This window comes from Xyrauchen texanus, chromosome 15 (assembly GCF_025860055.1).
Source record: "Xyrauchen texanus isolate HMW12.3.18 chromosome 15, RBS_HiC_50CHRs, whole genome shotgun sequence".
NCBI lineage: Eukaryota > Metazoa > Chordata > Actinopteri > Cypriniformes > Catostomidae > Xyrauchen > Xyrauchen texanus.
In genome coordinates, this window is record NC_068290.1 from 19,494,404 (window position 1) to 19,516,733 (window position 22,330).

The 22,330-nt window shown below is 36.9% G+C and overlaps 1 protein-coding gene across 2 annotated transcripts in view; it reads right to left on the reverse strand.

Annotated features, from left to right (window-relative positions):
• The window catches only part of mindy3 (MINDY lysine 48 deubiquitinase 3), an 88,383-nt gene extending 66,053 nt beyond the window's left edge, over positions 1-22,330 (reverse strand). For both annotated transcript variants that reach the window (XM_052144153.1, XM_052144154.1), the window contains exons 1-10: positions 21,546-22,330; positions 21,203-21,282; positions 20,732-20,792; positions 16,960-17,136; positions 16,637-16,688; positions 16,190-16,304; positions 15,914-15,987; positions 15,371-15,450; positions 14,957-15,027; positions 9,515-9,595 (exon numbers count right to left, since the gene is read on the reverse strand). In XM_052144153.1, coding sequence (XP_052000113.1) covers positions 9,515-9,595; positions 14,957-15,027; positions 15,371-15,450; positions 15,914-15,987; positions 16,190-16,304; positions 16,637-16,688; positions 16,960-17,136; positions 20,732-20,792; positions 21,203-21,282; positions 21,546-21,639 — 885 coding nt within the window. In that variant the 5' untranslated portion in view covers positions 21,640-22,330. The remainder of the gene's footprint in view (positions 1-9,514; positions 9,596-14,956; positions 15,028-15,370; positions 15,451-15,913; positions 15,988-16,189; positions 16,305-16,636; positions 16,689-16,959; positions 17,137-20,731; positions 20,793-21,202; positions 21,283-21,545) is intronic.

The window sequence follows — 22,330 nt, forward strand, 5'->3', positions numbered from 1 at the left end:
TATTGCAAAACAAGCCAAAGGGTGCTGACCGCACAGAGAAATGCCAGTTTTGGAGTTTGTGGTTAATAACATGACCTGCTTCTGAATTAATTTAACTTTAATAAAAGCTATAACGCATTAAATATAGCTGCATTTAAGATGTAACACCAGGGTGTTTCCTTTAAAGAGCTCTGACTCCACTTATTCCACAACGAGAGCGCTTCTGCATTTACTTACTTGGTATTTTTGTATAATTCCCTTGTACTTTGCAATCTACACTGCTGAAGCTGTTTGGAAAGTTTAGAGTGCATCTGGAATGTGAGCTGTGTAATTCTTCTTCTACTCAGTCAACTGAATTGCTGCTCTCACGTATTATCATAAAAGTTCAATGTGATCTCATGCTACGCTAAATGAGATTAAACGACTATTCGACAATGAACATTTTTATTGGCAATTTTTTTTATTGTCGTTATTGGATAACGTCGACTAATCGTTTCAGCTAGGGCTGCACAATTAATCGAAATAAAATCGAAACCACGTTATGAACTTGTGCGATTATTAAATTGCAAAGGGCTGCAATTTAATTAAATAAATGGTCTGCTCCCTTCAAAGTTTATTTGCGCTGCTCTGTCCAGTCTATATTAAGTCAGAGCATTGTTAAAGTGTTTCCACAGTGGTTCTGTGCACCACAACTCGCTCTCATGCTTAAGAGTAACAGAAGTGCTCAGAGATCATTTCCGTTTGCTAAACGCTTTATTTACACTAAACTGGCACGTCTTCGTGAAGCTTTTTTTTTTACATAATCTGCGGTAGCAGCATTTCAGTATCCGCAAGGCACAGGTATCATAATAATAACACAATACAAGATGGGGCAACCTGATATCGAGGGTACATACGATGTACACTCTCTGACCCCTATTTCCCATAATCCAACGTGGAGACGACGGCAGAGTGCAAAATAAAATTGCAAATGGCGGACGCAAACACCGGAGATGGCAACTTTTACAAATGTAAGTAACTATTTTATTAATACAAATAAATCTGTAGCAAGATATAACCAAGTAAAACATTTTGACTCGAAACTAGCATGGGTCATTTTTACTGTCGAGATTTCACACAGCAAATGATAATTTGTTGGATTGTTCACATATATTATTTATTGTAACTACTGTATTCACATACGCATTAGAAAATAATGTACAGAAGATTTTCTATTATTTTAGGCATGGATGAAGATGTAACGCGTCTCATAAGAAGCAGGATGGCCAATGGGCATCTCTTCTCTGGGCGCAGGAACGCAGCCCAGCTTGGATGGGAGTGAGTTTGGAGATTACTTTCCTCAGAAATTTGTAGAGTTCAGTTTCATTTGATATGTGTAATTAGTCATATTAAAAGCATCAAGTGATACATTTACTACAGAACTGTTCAGAAAGAGATGGGGTTGCTTGGTGTGGTAACCCCTGCCAAAAAATACTAAGAGTTGAAGAACCTACAATGTAAATTCATCTTAATAATATATTCAGTTCTGCTTGTAAATTTACATCATTTGCAGCATCTGCAAGATGTTTTTTTTTTAATGATGCATAAAAGTAGATTTTTTAGTAATGCATTAATAAAAAATATACTATTTGATATTACAGATATGTACATGCATTTCACAAATTCAGATAATATTTATATTTAAAAATTATTCTTTTAAAAAGTTGACATGCCCTTGGTTCTTAATATCATGTGTCCTCCTTCGGGGTCAATGACTGTGGCCTTTTGTGATGTTTGTGCATTGCACTTCTCATTTGATCTCTCAACCACAGTGGCTGATCCAGCTTTGCCACTCAGGACAATTGAGGGGCTCATACAAAATTATTACAAAAGGTTACAAATGATCATTTATGCTTAAAGAGGCAAATAAGAGTTTTTAAAATAATTATTATTATCTAATGGAGTGTACTTCAATATCTGTTATACAGTACTGAATAAAAAAATAATAATAATTTTTGTTTTTGCTAATTTTAAAGAAAAACTCTTAAAAGATTCTACAAGGGGTATGTAAAATTTGTGCACAGCTATAATACAGTATTTTTATTCAGTGCTGTTCAAAAGTCATTAGGTGCTTCACAAAAACATTTGGCTTAAGACAAGTTATTTTATTCTGCTCAGAGTTTTCATTGGAAATATTAATTTTAGACTATAGTAGTATACTCACAATCATGCATTGAATTACAGAAATAGTTAGTTCTCTCATTATTTCCTCACCCTTATGTCATCTCAAACTCCCATGACTTTCTTCCACAGAATTCAAACAAAGATATTTTAATGGAAATATGACGTCTGTTTGTTCACACAATGCAGGTGAATGGTGACCAAATCTCTTAGCTCCAAAAAGGACACAAAGGCAGCATTAAGATAATAGATATGACTGTCTTCTTAAGTGATCCAATCAGTTTTGTGAGAACAGACCAAACTGTAACTCCTTTTTCGCCATCTAACTTGACATCAGTAGTCTCCTATCCAATCATGGATTTTAAGTTCAATTATACTTCATATACTTCATACATCCCAGAATGCTAGATGGGGCCAGGAAGTGTAATCAAACTTGAAATCTTGGAGACCTGAGCATGAAATCTAGGGCCAGGAGACAAGCTTATGTCAAGATTTATATTGAAAAAGGAGTGTAAAACAATTTGTTCTAATATAAAACGTTTAGTCTTACACACAACCTTTTTGCCACCTTTATGTCTTGCATTGTACGGAGATAAACTGATCATATCTCAAAAATATTTTATTTGTGCTCCGTGGAAGAATGTCGTACAAGTTTGAGACCATTTAAGGGTGAGTAAATGAAGAGTTTATTATAATTTTTGGATGAGCTATTCCTTTAAAACCATACTGAATGACTTTATGCTGTCAGAGCCTTTTTATATGAAAATGTCATGTATCTCTGTAAGATATCATTCACTTCTAAATAATTTTTAGGAGCTAAGGAAGCCACCCACCCTCCTCATGGACTGCACCAGATTTGCCAGTTCTTCCAGGACATTTCTGGGGGAATGGCCCAAGCCCTCACCCTCCGAGCCAACAGGACCTATTGAGAGGGATTGAAACCTGTGCTCTTCGCTAGCTATGGCAGAACACTGATATACCTGTCTTCTAGGAAATCATGCACAGAATGAGCAGTATGGCTGGTAACATTGTCATGCTGGAGGGTCATGTCAGGATGAGCCTGCAGGAAGGGTAACACATGTGGGAGGAGGATGTGTTCCCTGTAACGCACAATGTAGAGATTAACTGCAATTACAGCAAGCTCTGCCCGATGATGCTGTGACACACCAACACAGACCACGATGGACCCTCCACCTCCAAATCGATCCCGCTCCAGAGTACAGGCTTCAGTGTAACACTCATTCCTTTGACGATAAAAGCGAGTCCAACCATCACCCCTGGTGAGGCAAAACCACGACTCATCAGTGAAGAGCACTTTTTGCTAGATGAGCAAGGACCCTGGGCATCTTTATTTTGGTGTTTTTCAGAGTCAGTACAAAAGTCTCTTTAGTGTCCTAAGTTTTTATTATTGTGACCTTAATTGCCTACCGTCAGTAAGCTGTTAGTATATTAACGACCGTTCCACAGGTGCATGTTCATTAATTGTTTATGGTTCATTGAACAAGCATAGAAAACCTTGTTTAAACCCTTTAATATAAAGATCTGAAAAATAAAGATCTTTTTACAAAATTCTTTAAAATACAGTGTCCTAAAAAGGGGATGTTTCTTTTTTGCTGAGATTATATATATATATATATATATATATATATATATATATATACACACACACACACACACTATAGCGTAAGGTAATGTGTTAAATGTGTAATCCATTCTTCTGGAAATTAAAAAAAAAAAAGTCATTTATATAAACATACACAAACATCATCTAATCTGACATCACTGACAGTGTATTATTAACATCAAATTTGAACACTATATTTTATTAGTTTATCTTATATACACAAAATACATTCAACTGTAAACTAAAAACTGAAGTCTAAGTTTTTAAATATCCTGCAAGAAATGTTCCAGGAGTTCAATGGATCTATTCTTCATTTATTTATTATAGCTAAATGTATTTTGTCTTAATAACTTACCAATGGGTGGCGTCGACAAGCCAACAATGCACGCCTTAAAGTTGTGTAAAATAACATTTTCTTCACAGAATTCACCAGAAACAAAACCAACAATACGGAGTACATTTTTGCATCAAGTTTGCCTCCAGACTCGGATGGAGGACACCGATAAGAAGAACCCAGCGAAATTGTGTGCTTGTGCACTTGGGTTGGTTTTTGTTGGTAGTTTACTTTTCTACAATTTCTTTTAATAATAAGATATATAGTAGCATACAGTAGCGGTTTCATTATTTTTATCTTTAATAACATAAACTGTTAAAAATAAACATATAATTTAGTAAACTGTTATATTATCTTTTTATGGAAAATAAAATATAATAATGACAAATTGAAATAATTTCTCTATCATTAATGTAATATGCATATCAAATGAACACGTGAAACGATTAACTACATAACGTTCATTGAATTATGATTCATTTTTTTTTTATTAATGCAAAAATAAAATATTTAACTGCCTATTATAAGAGAGATATATATATATATACACACACACACACACACACACACACACACACACACACACACACACACATACACACACTATATAAAGATTACGAGATCCAATTCATGAAGTCACACGGGTGAAATGTTTATGACAAATGTCCGCGACAGCTCCCGAGTGTTCTCTGATGCATGGAATTTACGGCAGCGTCTGAAATCGCGCACTCATTCACTTAATGCTGAAATATAATGCACTCACAGCCATTCATTATATAGGAAATAGTGATTGAGTGAACGATTTCAGACACAGCATTTATCTCTTCTCATGTCATTTGTTTCCCTCACGAGAGAGCGTCGCCCTTATTACACTCCCAGTGGAAACAAGTGAAAGCGGAACTAATATTACCAACATCCAACAAAATGAAAAGGAAGAAACATACATATAATAAATCTATATCAATTATTGTGTTACTATAATATAATGTATTGCTAAATATATAATAAAATAATGAATAAAAATAATTAAATGAAATGGTGACAAACTAACCAAATATTCCACTTTAAATTGTATTACACCAATGGGTTATCAGTTCAACTTCAGTTTGACAGTAAGCCTAATTCTTTAGCACTATCTTATATACAGTAAAGAATAGTTTGTATAAGCCTACTAGTTTTTAAGGCCTAGAATAAAGAGTAACATTTATATTTTAAAATTATATATTGTGTTTATTGAATTATTCAATCAACCAACATTATTTATGACAGCAAAAACTAGTCAACAACTATGTTTTACCAACAGGAAAATGTAGTTAACAGTGACATTGAGCAGAAAGCTTACATATAACCAGTTTTGACAGAGCTGCTGATAAAAGTTAAAATGATCAGCATGAACTGATGTGATGAAAAGAAAATTGGAGATTGGTATCGGATCTTAAAATCCTGATATTCAAGTTAACTGTGTTTCAAAAACTAATGATGATTATTAGTGGGCTGAGACCCTATCACAAAATGGACAAAAACAGGTACACAGTGGATGGTAACATTTGGATATGGAGAAGATTTTGTTTCACAGTTTATATATTTAATTGTTTGTGGTTTAACTGAAAAAAAGGTCTCAGTTTGGTTCTTTTTAACAGGGCTCGAGTATGAAAACCTCAGTAGCCTTTTTGCAGTTGAACATGTGGAAAATATTACCAGCATAATCGCAGTTCAACATTTTTCAAAATAATCGCAATTACTCTTTGTCCAAATCGTGCAGCCTTAGTTTCAGCCATATTATCCATTTTTGCTGTGGTATCGAAAGTGAAATCAAGAATAGAGAAATTTTACTGGTATTGGTACCAACTACAAAGTAGCCTTCAACAGTTTTCAGTGGCCACTGTAAATAAAAAGTATAATAAATAAAAAAATAACAATGTAATTTGTCCGTGGCTGTTGTTGTTCAAACACTATTGGTTACATGCTTTTAATAAGCAACATGTGTTGAAAAGACAGAACATGCTAAAACCTAGCTTATAGACAAGACTACAAGACTCAATGGCCAACTCGATGAATAAACCATCAGAGCACAGTTGTTCTGCTTGCACCAATATTTTCATTATGGCTTTCTTGATCATGGTGACAGCATTCGGGTACTTAATCTAGTTGGTACTACCGATTTAGTATCGACCAGTAGTTTTGACATCCCTTAAACAAACTGAATTTTTCAGATCAAAATGAACTAATTAAACAATTCAATATATATTTTCAACTTCCGAACTAAGCTAAATTTTAGGCTCAGCTGCGACAAAGAGCTCCAATCTAAACGCAATTAGTCCAAAAGCTTTAGTGTGCATCATGTACCAGCTGTTGAGTCGTTATCTAAGAGCTTTTTTCCCCTCTCAGAGGGCCTGGTTGAGTGGCTGATCCTACCAGTGACTACAGCAAGGAAAAGTAAACCAGTTGGACACACAGACAACAAGAGCTCCAGGGGGACAGAGATCACCTTTCCTACCAAAAATTGTGGCATTTCACACCTGAGGCTACACTTTCACTAACCAGCCCTAGAGAGAAGGTGGAGAGAGAGAGGTGGGTGCACTGTGAGAGCGTAAGGGTTATATTCATTGTTAAACCACTAAGATCCTTTAAAGCTCATGGGAATAAAGAGGCACTATGAAGAAGCAGGAGTGTGAGAATTTGAAATCTGCTGAAGGTTGCGTAAACAGTGGACAGGGACACACCTACTCGCTGAGTTCTCCAAAGAGATGTGAAAAATACAACTTTACAATTAAGAATTTCACTGTTTTTTGGCCCTGGCACAAAATGACCAGCTAACATAATTTCACTAATCATATAGCAGCACCTGGGAAAGTGTGAAAGAGTACTATTCAGGTGAAATCACTATCATTATGATTGGATTATAAGAGCAGACTGATTGCTATAAAAAGGAGGGAAGATGTGCTTTCAGTCCTTGTGTTGTTGTTAGCAATGTTTACCTCTAAAGAAAGACATGCAGCCATCATCGCTTTGCATCAAAATGGCCTCATATGCGAGAAAATTGCTGCAAAGAATTTTGTACCTGAAAGAAACATTTCCGGATCATCAAGAACTTCAAGGAGAGAGGTTCTTCTGCAGTGAAGAAGGCTTCAGGACATCCCAGAGTGTCCAGCAAGCACCAGGACTGTCTCCTCCTGAGGAGTCAGCTATGGAATTGTGTCACCACCAGTGCAGAGCTTGCTCAATACTGGCAGCAGGTTGGTGTTAGTGCATCTGCACGCACAGTAAGGTGACAACTTTTGGACAATGGCCTGGTGTCAAGAAGGGCAGCAAATAAGCCACTTCTCTCCAAGAAAAGCTTCAGCAGAAGACTGGTGCAAATTTATTTTCTCTGATGAAGCCCCTTCCGACTGTTTGGAACATCTGTAAAATCGATAGTCTGGAGAAGAAAAGGTGCACGCTACCATGAGTCCTGTGTTGTGCCAACAGTGAAGCATCCTGAAACCATCCATGTGTGGGTGTTGCTTTTCATACAAGGGAGTGGGCTCCTTCACAATACTGCCCAAAAACACTGCCATGAATGAAGAATGGTATAAAAACTTCCTGCAAGTGCAACTTCTCCCAACAATCCAAGAGTAATCTGGTGATGATCAGTGCATTTTCCAGCATGATGGAGCACAATGTCACAAGGCAAGAGTGATAATTAAGTAGCTCGGAGGTCATTACATTTACATTTTGGATCCGTGGCCAGGCAACTCCCTGGATCTTAATCCCATAGAGAACCTGTGGTCAATCCTCAAAAGGTGTTGGTTGTATAAAAGCAATATCACACTCACAATCAAGCTATATGGCCCTAAAACAGCACTGCCTGTGGCCGAATCACAGCATATATATATATATATATATATATATATATATATATATATATATATATATATATATATATAGTGGTGCTTGCTAGGCAAGAATCACTATTCCTAATGCTCCTAACTTGGGTTAGGGATTTGTGGTAGAGACATGAATGATATACCTCATATTGTGTGGCTTATTGAAGAGAGGTGTGCTATTACTTTTCAGGTTTTCACCTAGTGATGTACATTAAAATGGCTGAAAAAAAAAAAGAACTTCTGATTACAGGAGACCGGAGCTTGACCTGGACCAGTAAGTAACCACCCAGATCACCTTAGTAACTGAATAGCAACATACTGGTAACCAAAATGAACACCCTAGCACCATTCACATACTTTCTCCCACCATGTACTAGAGTTCATTAGCATAACTGTAGACATTTTATGGTTGCCAATGAAGGATGGCAACTGGAGTGTGTGCGTGGCTATATGATAGCAAACTTAAATCTGTGTTGCACTGTGTTTACCATTTCTTTCAAATTAGTTTTTTTTATAACTCATTTATATTAATTTTATATATTCAATTTAACTTATTATTGATGTTTTTATATTGCTTTTGCATTTATGTTATTGCTATGCATTATTATTTATTTTTATTTTTATATTGTGCTGTATTGTCTTCACAAGTTAGAGATGGGGAATTATCTCCATTTCAAGATCTTCATCATCACAAGACGATGTTGTAAAGCAGTAAAATTCCATTGTCTTTGCTTGGTTTAATTTGTGCTGGTCAAACAAAAGGCAAACTGAGCATTGAGAAACATGCGATTAAGATTATCCAATAAATTCTGCTAATTTGCCCTGCTCACTCTGCCTAGCTCTTGGTCTGGTAGAAGTGTTACCATACCAAGCTGTTGATATACAAAACTGAAAAGATATTTGGATATCTTCTGATGGAGAAAGAGGTCTATTGGGAAACTGGATCAAACACCGAGCAGCATCTTGACATGTTAATATAAAATTTGACTGATGTGCAGTCACAAGTGTGGATATATAGACAATGCCTTCAAATACAGTTCTTCCAATCAGATTTTAGAGCAGGAATTGTTTGCTTTATAATAAGAAATATGGGATTGTTTATGAATCTGTATACAAACACTCGAACACTATCGATTCAGCATAAACATCATCAATCATAAGCAGGAACTTGAACACAGCATACTGAATTTACATGAACTGACATTCCCACTCAGACTCCGAGATACACCTAACATCAGCACTCCCTCACTTTGAGCATGTCCTACTGCCAAAGCTGACTGCATGCCACATGGGCTGAGGCCAGGACACACCACACTAGATGCCTTATAAGTCCACAAACCTCTCTGCCTCTCATCATCCAGCCCATACTCCCCTCTCTTTTCACCTTTTTCTTCCAGAAGATGTCTATTAAATCTATTAGCAAGCACATTCTTGTGTTTTTGATTCTTCACTAAATAATGAAATAAAAGAAGGCTAACTGCCAAACCCTTTCAGATAACACAGTAGATGAGGTGGAAAAGGAAGAGAAGAAAAACGCTTATTGTAACTCACCTTAGTGAAGAATACTGAGAGATGAGTCTCACTGCCAAGGATCCAAATAGGGAACTTTGGAGATTTGAGAAATGCACCAACCTTTTAAAGCAAAAAATAGAGAGGGGTTGAGGGACAATCTCCATACCGATGCCATGACAGCCTGGCAAGCTACAATCCAGAAGCAGGTTGATTCACTGCGATTTTATGATTGGTAACATGTAGGAATTAACTTTACCAAACTTGATGGTTAAAAACAGTATTCAATCATTCTTTAAGCTTATTTTGGAACAGTGTTATGGAAAGGAACCATGTTTTGAAAATGTTTCTTAACAGCTAGAATGTTCACTACGTCTGTGTGTCAAATACTGTGTGAGACAGCTCTCGCCTACCGAGAAAGCTTTTTTGAGCATCATAAGCATGTTTCGAACATTTGTAATGCACATATAATGCTCAAAAACGCTGTTGCAATTGGCAGTTCATAAAGTTGAGACACTGGTTGAAATATCAGATTTTCACTTCATCCCAGGTTGGCAGTAATCTTATTAAACACTGAAACAAACAACTAATGAGCTGCATACATAAGCTGCACACTGCATCAACAAATCAAAATCTAATTACAACTGAATGAGATGAAAAGTCAGCAATTCAACACATGAAACACAAGACTGGAGAATTTAGCAGAATAATCAAGTACAGAGAGTTCAAAGCACAACTCTACAAACTTGGCCAAGAGCTTCCGAGCTCCAACAGTGCATCCAAACACTGAAACCCCTCAGACTCCATTCACATCACTCAACAGGTGAGTATCAGAAGCAGATTTGGGCGGGGAGACTTTCCTGGGGTGTGCAGATTAAAAAGATCATCAATATTGGGATTGTGGCTCGGATGGTTCTAAATATGAGGTGATACATTCCTTTGCACCTCTTTTCCAAACACGGCTAACTGCACATATCCTGAATGTCTGCTTAGCACTGTGCCATTCAAAATAAATCAACTTCTAATTACTATTCTGCTTTTTCTATTCTCCCCAGGTTAAGACAATACTGCCACCCATTCCTGCCCTGGCTCATAAAACATACAGGATATGCGTGTGCACTGTGTTGTGGGCTGAATTCCATAATGCTCTCCACTTTGCTATGAGCAGAGGTGAAAACAAGGAAACATTTAGCTTCTGTAAAAAGCATCACTGTATACCCATATATCTGAATGCCTGCAGGACTGTATTGTTTTAACTATGCAAAGGTCCTCCCCAACTTTAAACTACTATTGCTAAATGTTAACTAGGCAGGTTTACTTTTGTTTCAAAACATAGTTTTTGACGGTCACATAAAATCCAAAATACTGTCAGTAGTTTATATATATCATATATACATATAGAACATACTCAGTGCTCTGTCCATTATTTTAAAGTATTGGCAAAAAGTGAGTGGCTGGATTTTATGACATCAATGATATCCACTCTCCCTTAATTGAGACATGATGGATAGCATGTTTCACGGTAACACAAACTGGTTAAAATTAAATATTTTTTATGTTAAAATAAACATTTGAGATTTTAATGAAGCATGTGAAGTATGACTAAATAATGTAGAATGAGTATGTGATAAAGAAAGAATAAAATAAGGAAAGAACAAATTAAATAAATATGAACAAATGAAAAAGAGATCAGGAATATTCATTATGTTAAAGACTATTCATACAGAATTCCCCGTTTTGTGTGTGAAATAAACACCCAGAGAAACCCTTTCGGTAACACTTTATTTTACGTAGTCCTTGATACAGAGTAATTACTTAGTTAATTACTTAGTAATAAACGTTGTAATTACATGTACCAAAATGTAATTAACATGTAACTAAGTTATGGTACAGCCGGTACTTACAGATTGTAATTACACACATGTAATAGGCAGCTACTGTTACACATATGTAACAAGCCGAGTCTGTTACATACGTGTTACAAACTTGGTACACTGTAATTATGTAAGAAAGTACTTAGTACCACACAATGTAACAAGAAGTACTTAAATATATTAGGCTACTAAGGTCTGCAGTTACACATGGCAAATGTGTACGTTTTGTAGCATTACATGTATGTAACATAAAATAAAGTGTATCAAGATTGTACTTGAGTGCAATTCATGTGTATCTACATACCTTATCCATCTTAAATAACCCACTAGTTCACTGCTAAAATACATGCATTAGCTTCTTTATTACATTAAAATTACAGAAAATTACACAGGTATAAGCTACGTAAATAAAGTGTATCAAGACTGTACTTAAGTGGACTTCATGTGTATCTACATACCTTGTCCATATGTACCTTAGTTTGAATTAACTCACTAGTTCACAGCTTAAATACAAGCATTAGCTTTAGGGCTGGGACAACGCGATGACGTCGACTCAAAAAATACGTCGACGCAAAATATGAGCGTCGATTCGTCAGACCCAAAACAAAGATGGCGGCGCCGGAGCGTAGTAGCAACACGAGTAGCTCCTCAGACTATCAGAAGTGCAAGGCGGCACGCACTCGCTCCTCAAAAGTATGGGAATTCTTTCATTTAAAAGTAAACAATTCCGTGATATGTCGTCTTTGCAAAATGGAGATGGCCTTCCATTCTAGCACCACGGCAATGCACCAGCACCTGAAGAGGCGCCACCCGGCGCGCACGCACGCACGCACACACACACACACACACACACACACACTATTCTTAAGGTGAAAGGAAAGTGTAAGTTGTTATTTGCATGTGATGCTTTTTTACAGAAAGCTAGGCCCATAAATGTTGAATTCTGAATGTTTATTTTCATTATTTATTTTTTGTTGGAAAAGCACTTTCTGTATTAGCTTAAAGCCCTCAAGTTTACATTGGTTACTGTATTCTTTCAATTGCTCTAAACAAGTATTTTGGGTGACCTTTATTTTTTTATTGAATGCTAGACATTAAGTTGTTATTTTAATCTGAAAGAAGAATTACAAGATGCACTTTTTCAGTAAGCTAGGCCTATGTGTTTTCAAGGCTTCAAGGTTTTATTGAATGCTAACTCTGACTAAGAATGCATTACTTTGCACTTGTATAGTCTTTTATTTTGGAATTTTAAGAGCAATAAACATATATTGCAATGTTAAGGAATTAATGTTTTTTTTCATTCAGATATGTAAATCAACATGTATAAATTGCTATTAGTCAATTCATGGGTAGATAATCGCATCGAAATCGAATCGGACTGGAAAAATGAATCGTTAGATTAATCGATGCATCGGAAAAATAATCGCTAGATTAATCGTTTAAAAAATAATCGTTTATCCCAGCCCTAATTAGCTTCTTTATTACATTAAAATTACACAGGTATAAGCTACGTAAAATAAAGTGTATCAAGACTGTACTTAAGTGGACTTCATGTGTATCTACATACCTTGTCCATATGTACCTTAGTTTGAATTAACTCACTAGTTCACAGCTTAAATACATGCATTAGCTTCTTTATTACATTACAATTACAGAAAACTACACAGGTATAAGCTACGTAAAATAAAGTGTATCAAGACTGTACTTAAGTGGACTTCATGTGTATCTACATACCTTGTCCATATGTACCTTAGTTTGAATTAACTCACTAGTTCACAGCTTAAATACATGCATTAGCTTCTTTATTACATTACAATTACAGAAAATTACACAGGTATAAGCTACGTAAAATAAAGTGTATCAAGACTGTACTTAAGTGGACTTCATGTGTATCTACATACCTTGTCCATATGTACCTTAGTTTGAATTAACTCTCTAGTTCACAGCTTAAATACATGCATTAGCTTCCTAATTACATTGCTAATTATATGTTGTATTTGAAGGGGAAAAATAAATTTACAATTTGACTTGTCATTTTGATAATGTCACCTTTTGTGTGCAGGCAGGTGGATGGAAAGTGTAACCACATCAATTCAACTCTACACTATTGAGTTAGAATACAGTATTCTGTAATTGTAATGTAGTTGGGAAGCTACTGCTTGTATTTATGCTGTGAACTAGTGAGTTTACCCAAACTAAGGTACATATGGACAAGGTATGTAGATACACATGAAGTCCACTTAAGTACAGTCTTGATACACTTTATTTTACGTAGCTTATACCTGTGTAATATTCTGTAGTTGCAATGCAATTAAGAAGCTAATGCATGTATTTATGCTGTGAACTAGTGAGTTTACCCAAACTAAGGCACATATGAATAAGGTAAGATAGAAATGAAGTCCACTTAAGTACAGTCTTGATACACTTTATTTTACGTAGCTTATACCTGTGTAATATTCTGTAGTTGCAGTGTAATTAGGAAGCTAATGCATGTATTTAAGCTGTGAACTAGAGAGTTAATTCAAACTAAGGTACATATGGACAAGGTATGTAGATACACATGAAGTCCACTTAAGTACAGTCTTGATACACTTTATTTTACGTAGCTTATACCTGTGTAATATTCTGTAGTTGCAATGTAATTAGGAAGCTAATGCATGTATTTAAGCTGTAAACTAGTGAGTTAATTCAAACTAAGGTACATATGGACAAGGTATGTAGATACACATGAAGTCCACTTAAGTACAGTCTTGATACACTTTATTTTACGTAGCTTATACCTGTGTAATATTCTGTAATTTTAATGTAATAAAGAAGCTAATGCATGTATTTTAGCAGTGAACTAGTGGGTTATTTAAGATGGATAAGGTATGTAGATACACATGAAGTCCACTTAAGTACAATCTTGATTCACTTTATTTTATGTTACATACATGTAATGCTACAAAACGTACACATTTGCCATATGTAACTGCAGACCTTAGTAGCCTAATATATTTAAGTACTTCTTGTTACCTTGTGTGGTACTAAGTACTTTCTTACATAATTACAGTGTACCAAGTTTGTAACACGTATGTAACAGACTCGGCTTGTTACATATGTGTAACAGTAGCTGCCTATTACATGTGTGTAATTACAATCTGTAAGTACAGGCTGTACCATAACTTAGTTACATGTTAATTACATTTTGGTACATGTAATTACAACGTTTATTACTTAGTAATTAACTAAGTAATTACTCTGTATCAAGGACTACGTAAAATAAAGTGTTACCAGACTTTCTTTCTCACCACACAAATTCTCCAAGAACCAAAACTGTAAAATTGTTTGGCAGAGTGAGAAGTCTGAGGCCAGTCTCTGCAATGCAGTAAGTATTTCAGTAGGTTATTATGCAGCAATTAAATCTCACAATAAACCTGCAGAGCTGAAAACCATCAAAACCACAAACAAACTGCAAGTCTTAGTATCTGGACACTCAGAATCTTTCACATAGCACAAGCTAACATTGGTCTCTTGATTTATCAACACTGCAGACCACATATACCACATTGAAAACATATAATGGTGGTGCGGTTGACTCCTGTGAGTGTGTATATGAGAAGATATGCACCTTGCAATAGCGCAGTGACTCCATTAGCGTGAGGAACCCAACAGAGGCTTGCCGGTGGATGCCATGAAGCTCTAGGAGAGAAGACAGGAAAATGTCTGTCAAAAGCTACAAATAAATGGTCCAATACATTACACTCATTGAAACCCAATTAACTTATAATGCTGTAAATCTCATTCTTTCAGAAAGCCATTCTTATGTGTGTCAAAGACGGACCAAAACATTAGATAATGCTGCCACCAAGTGGTCAGGTCTGCAATAGCAGAGCAATTAACAATCTACTATAACTTGAAAGTTATTAGAAAACTTTAACAACAAACAAAATGTCAAGAGAATTCCTTAGCTTAATAAAATTCAATGGAAATCCTACAAGCTTATAAATATTGAATTAGCTTAATAATACTCAATTAATCTTACTCATTCCAGAACATTCTCTATCACCATCCCACACATTGGACACAGCATGGCCTGTCACCAGTAGGTTGATTAGACTTTGGCTAAAAAGAGGGAAAGAAATAATTTTATAAAGTATGACATCAACACAGAACAGTCAGCATCTCTTCACTGTAAATATACACGAAGGCTGAATAATTAAGCTTTAGACTTTGAGTTGAATGTATTACATACAGATCAAGCATCTTGATGCTCACAGACTTGAAGGTGGCAAACATTTTAATATCTTGTTTGTTAATTGATGAAGTTTCTGCTCTTCTCTTTTGCGCACAGCCTAAAAACGTGGTTTTCGATTCTGGAGTTGGGCCGTGACACCAACGAACAGCATTGGAGGAACATTACCTTGACCCTGACAACACATCCATGACAACCCACTAAAGCTTGAGAGCTTGAGATTTGGCAATAGCAAAGATATCATACTCGTTGTACGTAGTCCTTGTTGCAACTACCCTTAAACTATCCTAAAATCTAGAGCAATGAATATATTAATAACTACAAGAATTTTACCTGCCATGACCATACACCGGGTCAATCAGAGGTTCAGAGGTGTCTTCTATCTCATTCTTTATGTTCTCAATCCCCTGCAAAAACATGTTGAGGGCAGATCATATATAGATCTGACAGATTTACCATGCACTTTCATACAAGCTCATTATTATCCCATGTTTAAAGACAATTTACAAAAACAAATTGGCAATTTGTCGTTGCTTTGTATGTTCTCAGTGAATGTACTTTGGTGAATGGTTCATGTAAATTAAGTATGACAAACCAAGTGTGACATACCTTTGTAAGTATGACAGAGTACAGGAATAACAGAACCCCAAATGTGTTCCTCCAAGTATCATACATTGACAACACAGCCTCTCTCATCTCAGCAACAGTCCTGAGAGTCCATTTCCTGAAGGAGAAACCACAACAGGATTGTACATACAGCAAAAATCTTGACAATACTAGTTGAATCGTCATGAGATACCTGAATAAAATAAAAATAAACAACTGACAGATTTGTCCTGGAACTTTTTAGACAGGGCCCTTAATTTCATTGTGCAATTGGTTACTTCTGCAGCATTGCCTTTCACTATTTTAAATACATTCTATAATGGAATTCTCTGCCAGAAACCAGCAGATTTGTACCAGAAGGAGGAGAAGAAAGAATTTTGCCATTGAAGGCACAGAGGAAAATAAAAAATCCAAAGTGAAATTGGGTGGACAGATAGTTTGTGCACTTACTGTATGACACTGTGAAACCTCTCAAAGCCAAGCTCCTCAGCAGCCAATGCAGCTATACACAAACCATGCAAAAACACAAACGCAATTCACAAGACATTTAGACAAAACAGTGCAAAGGTAATTTTGTGTAAGATCAAACAGTGTTAATGAGAACACACGAATCTCATCAAGTAAACACTACACAAAAATATCACGATGTGTCAGATACTCTGAATTTGGGCTTTCACTATCAGAGGCACAATGCACAAAGTGTCTCCTTTCAATGTTTATATACACCAAATATTAGGTATTAGATTAATAACAACGGTTTAAAACTCTCTTACTCTGTGTGTCTGTAGGCTGACTGGACTCGGGCTCCGGGTGGCTGTCTGGGATGTTAGAGCTGTCTGTGGTCTTAGCACGAGGCCAGGTGGCCAGGTGAAAGGCCTGTGTCTTATTGAGGCAGGCTGACTCCAGGATCTCACTGAGCGTGGAGCACAGGACCATCCGTTGCTCTTCCTCTGTGAGGGTAGGTACACACACACACACACACACACACACACACACACACACACACACACACAAACACGCACCATGATTTCTGCACTGGATTAAACATGTGGAGTGACATTCTATTAATACAGCAGCCGAAGTACCGAATGTACACAACCACATCCTTATGAGGACACAAGGAGTTGATGGGAGGAGAATAAAAAACACAATTTCACTTCACCTATAACTCAACAATCTAGTAAGTCTGACACAGCAGCTCGTCATTTGAAATCGAAACTGATCTTTGTACGGCTGCACTTATTGTGTTATAGATGACAAGTTATGCTACTTTTAGAATTGCACATGGTAATTATGAAGAAGTTGTTACTTTGGAATGCCACATTTCCAGTTACAGGCACATTGAAAGACTACAGAAAGGATATGTGCCTGTAATAAGATTGAGGAGGATGTCTTGCACATTTATGCCTTCATATTTCCAAAATGACTTAAAATAAACTCTCATTAATGCTAGGGATGCACCAATACAACTTTTTCTCTTTGATCTGGTTCCAATATTGGAAATCTCAATATCGGCCGATACCGATCCGATACCAGTGTTGTTTTTGGCATAATCAGTTTAGAATATATTTACATTATTGTGTGGGACTAATTGGGTGTACTCTTTAATATGTTAAGACACACAAACCTCTAACTACACATTATTTCAATATACAGTGAGGGGAAAAAAGTATTTGATCCCCTGCTGATTTTGTACGTTTGCCCATTGACAAAGAAATGATCAGTCTATAATTTTAATCGTAGGTTAATTTGAACAGTGAGAGACAGAATAACAACAAAACAATCCAGAAAAACACATGTCAAAAATTGTATAAATTGCATTTTAATGAGGGATTTCTGGGAGCCAGAGATTTCTGGCTCCCAGTTGTCTTTTATACAGGTTACGATCTTAGATTAGGAGCACACTCTTAAAGGGAGTGCTCCTAATCTCAGGTTGTTACCTGTATAAAAGACACCTGTTCACAGAAGCAATCAATCAATCAGATTCCAAACTCTCCACCATGGCCAAGACCAAAGAGCTGTCCAAGGATGTCAGGGACAAGATTGTAGATCTACACAAGGCTGGAATGGGCTATAAGACCATCGCCAAGCAGCTTGGTGAGAAGGTGACAACAGTTGGTGCGATTATTCGCAAATGGAAGAAACACAAAAGAACTGTCAATCTCCCTCGGTCTGGGGCTCCATGCAAGATCTCACCACGTGGAGTTACAATGATCATGAGAACAGTGAGGAATCAGTCCAGAACTACACGGGAGGATCTTGTCAATGATCTCAAGGCAGCTGGGACCAAAGTCACCAAGAAAACAATTGGTAACACACTACGCCGTGAAGGACTGAAATACTGCAGCGCCCGCAAGGTTCCTCTGCTCAAGAAAGCACATGTACAGGCCCATCTGAAGCCTGCCAATGAACATCTGAATGATTCAGAGGAGAACTGGGTGAAAGTGTTATGGTCAGATGAGACCAAAAATCGAGCTCTTTGGTATCAACTCGCCATGTTTGTAGGAGGAGGAATGCTGCCTATGACCCCAAGAACACCATCCCCACATCAAACATGGAGGTGGAAACTTTTATTTTATTAATATAATTATGCATTGGGGGGGTTTTCTGCTAAGGGGATAGGACCATTTCACTGCATCAATGGGACGATGGAGAGGGCCATGTACCGTCAAATCTTGGGTGAGAACCTCCTTCCCTCAGCCAGGGCATTGAAAATGGGTCGTGGATGGGTAGTTTCCAGACCTTAATCCCATAGAAAATCTGTGGAGGGAGCTGAAGGTTCGAGTTGCCAAACATCAGCCTCGAAACCTTAATGACATAGAGAAGATCTGCAAAGAGGAGTGGGACAAAACCCCTCCTGAGATGTGTGCAAACCTGGTGGCCAACTACAAGAAACGTCTGACCTCTGTGATTGCCAACAAGGGTTTTGCCACCAAGTACTAAGTCATGTTTTTCAGAGGGGTTGAATACTTATTTCCCTCATTAAAATGCAATTCAATTTATAAAATTTTTGACATGCGTTTTTCAGGAATTTTTTGTTGTTATTCTGTCTCTCACTGTTCAAATTAACCTACCATTAAAATTATAGACGGATCATTTGTTTGTCAGTGGGCAAACGTACAATATCAGCAGGGGATAAAATACTTTTTTCCCTCACTGTAAATGTATATCTTATTAAGAACACTTTATTAATAAATAGTGTACTGGATAATGTAGCAACAAATTAACAGTAATTCCAGTATAAGTCATCAGTAGAAAAGAAGCAGTTTTTCTTTTGTGCTAATTTTTTCAAGTTGTATCTGTACTTTAAAGGATTCAGATCTCTTTTTTGTTAATTCAGTTGCAAGATATCAGCTCACTTTTCATTCACAGTTATTTTTTGGAACCCATTCAACTTAAATATTATTATAATTTGTAAACAAATAATAATATATTATAATTGTAATATATTTCAATCGTGCACCTTAAACTCTCCAGGAAGTCATTTAAGTGTGTCTGTTTGTAGGCAAGTTCACAGTAGTTTAATTAACTTAATATTCAAATTATGGTAAAATACACCTCCAGTGCCATTCTAAATGCATATTATAAGTGCACCGAACAATTGAGCATCTACATCTGAGATGTTGTTCATGAGTAGCACTCAAATATTGCACACCGCTGTGAAGGCTACAAATAGCTGTGAGTGTGTGTGTAAACAGAGCAGTGCCATTCACTGACGTGCTGGAGCTGCGTGTGCATTTTATATATTTACTTATTAAACATAGCCTTTTGTGATTCACAGAGCTATTGCACATCTTTTAATGGCTTTGAATAAAATGCACGAGTCATATGAACTACTTTAATTGCGTTTTATGGTTCTTTTATGTCATTTGTTGAGCTTGACACTAACAAACATGACTAACACACAGTATCAGATTTGGATCGGGCTCGTCGGACCGATACCCGATCCGTCTAAAAGCTTCAGTATCAGAGCCGATACTGATCCAGGTATCAGATCGGTGCATCCCTAATTAATGCATTATATACACACACCAATTGAATATATAAAGGCATTCAATACCATAGTTGTGTAGTGTGTATAATATGGTAGCACACACTAACATAAAAAATGGTTCAAATTATGCCTTTCTCTTTTCAAGTGACTGCGATGATTGTTTGCCTTAATTCTGATTTACAGTCTCCACAGTTTTCAATCAAATAGATGTGTAATGTAATTAACCATTTCTTATACAAAAAACATCAGATAAATATGCTTTAAAATATCCCTCTTCTTTCCAGCCCACATAAGAATATTATCAGTTCCGTTTATGAGAACATATTGCCAAAGACTGTGCAGTTCACGGCAATCACCCATTCATTCCTATGGGAAGTAATGCAAAGCTTGTCAGAGTAAGCAACAGTAACCAAGGGGGTGGAGTTTAGCAAAGTGGCAATTATAAGGTGAATAACACTCGTTAAATGCTGTTTGAGATGCTTTAAAATGACTAGCTGAGTTTTCAAGGGTGGATAAAGGTGGAATTCCCTTTAAAATAATACTGAGCAAACCTGAGATATCGCTCCAGTTTGAGCCCTCAGTGTTAAACAGAATATTCTTCAACAGGAAAGCCTAAAGAATAAGATAAACAAAAACTGTTCATTAGGGTTCCACTTAACCAGCCACAATCTCAATCTGACAGCAAAGCACATGTCAACACATCCATGTCACTTCAGAGTCAGACAGCATCAAACTGCAGAGCTAGTGGTTAGTCACTTCCTCTTAAGTGAGATTATCCAAGATAAAATGAGAGTTTGAGAATATTGAAGGATATCCTGTGAAAATACAATCAGGCAACAGATGTGATGGAAATGTGGAGGACTGCCGTACAAGACTAAGCTACATCACATCACAAAAAAGCAGTTGTTTTGACTAGGATCATGGAAATGCATTGATGTAGACTTCACTGTCATTAAACACATTCTCATAAACTAGGAAATAAAGACTGAATTAATAAGGCTTGAGGGAAAGCAGGTGAATACCTGCACAGGTGCTATGACAGCACATGGCCCTCCTTCAAACTGCTCCAGTGCACTGCGTTCTGAATCACTGAAAACAAGACCTGCAGAAATGAATACAATAAACACATAAAAACACAGTTATCATAAGCCTTTACTATGGCAATATCACGTAACTTGGGTGAAGTAATATGGACTTGGTAAAACTATTTGCTGAAATGATTACAATACATATATAGGCATATAGTAGTAAAACTGTCTGTTTCAGAGAGAAAGCCATTGCTAATCTGTGATATCTGACGTCTTTGATAGGGATAAAGAAAACTAATCAAGAACAGACGTTATGTTTGGCACTGGGGCTGCTTACCTTGAGACCACCTGCGGAATAGAGATGCTGACACCCCACCGCCACTGGGTCTACCCCACACCAGATCCACGAACTCTTTACTCGTTTCCGACATGTCTACTGATCCTGATCAAATAATATTACTTCCAACCATGCATCAAGGCCAACGTAGATTCATGTGAAAGCTAACTGCTGTAAGTCATGCGACGCAGCTAGCTGATGATAAGCAGCGCACTCGTCCTGGCCTGCTTTAGCACTATGCTGAATCTGGAGATTTGGGTTTGCTGAGCTGGTGGCACTGGCCACAGATGCTCTACTGATGCGTACACAGTCCCGCGAGCGATGAATGAACGTTCGCGCCAAAAGACGTTTTAAAAGAACGTTAGGTCACTGCCAGTAACGAAAGGACAACACCACAGCCCTCTCTCTATTCATCAGATACAGGCTAGATATGTGCCTGAAAGGAAATGTTCTTACGTTTACGGTCTTTCTGGTATTCAGTCCCTTAATTAAAGGTTTCTTAATTTTCTTTCTGTCAGAAAAGGCCTGGTATGACCTCACTGAAGTAACTGACTGAGGTTTGCTATGTTACCTAACGTCAAAACATGCAAAGCAAACGTTTAGCTCGGCGTAAACGACAGCTTGCTCGGCTATTTACGAGTATCCAAAGCCTGACAGCTGCAATCGACACCACCCAGAAAAAAATACGTCGAATTAAAGTTTTGAGAAAGCATATCCGTCTGACTCGTAGAAGTTACAGAAGAATGCTCCAGTATTCATTCAGTTTATTTACTACGTGCCTCCAC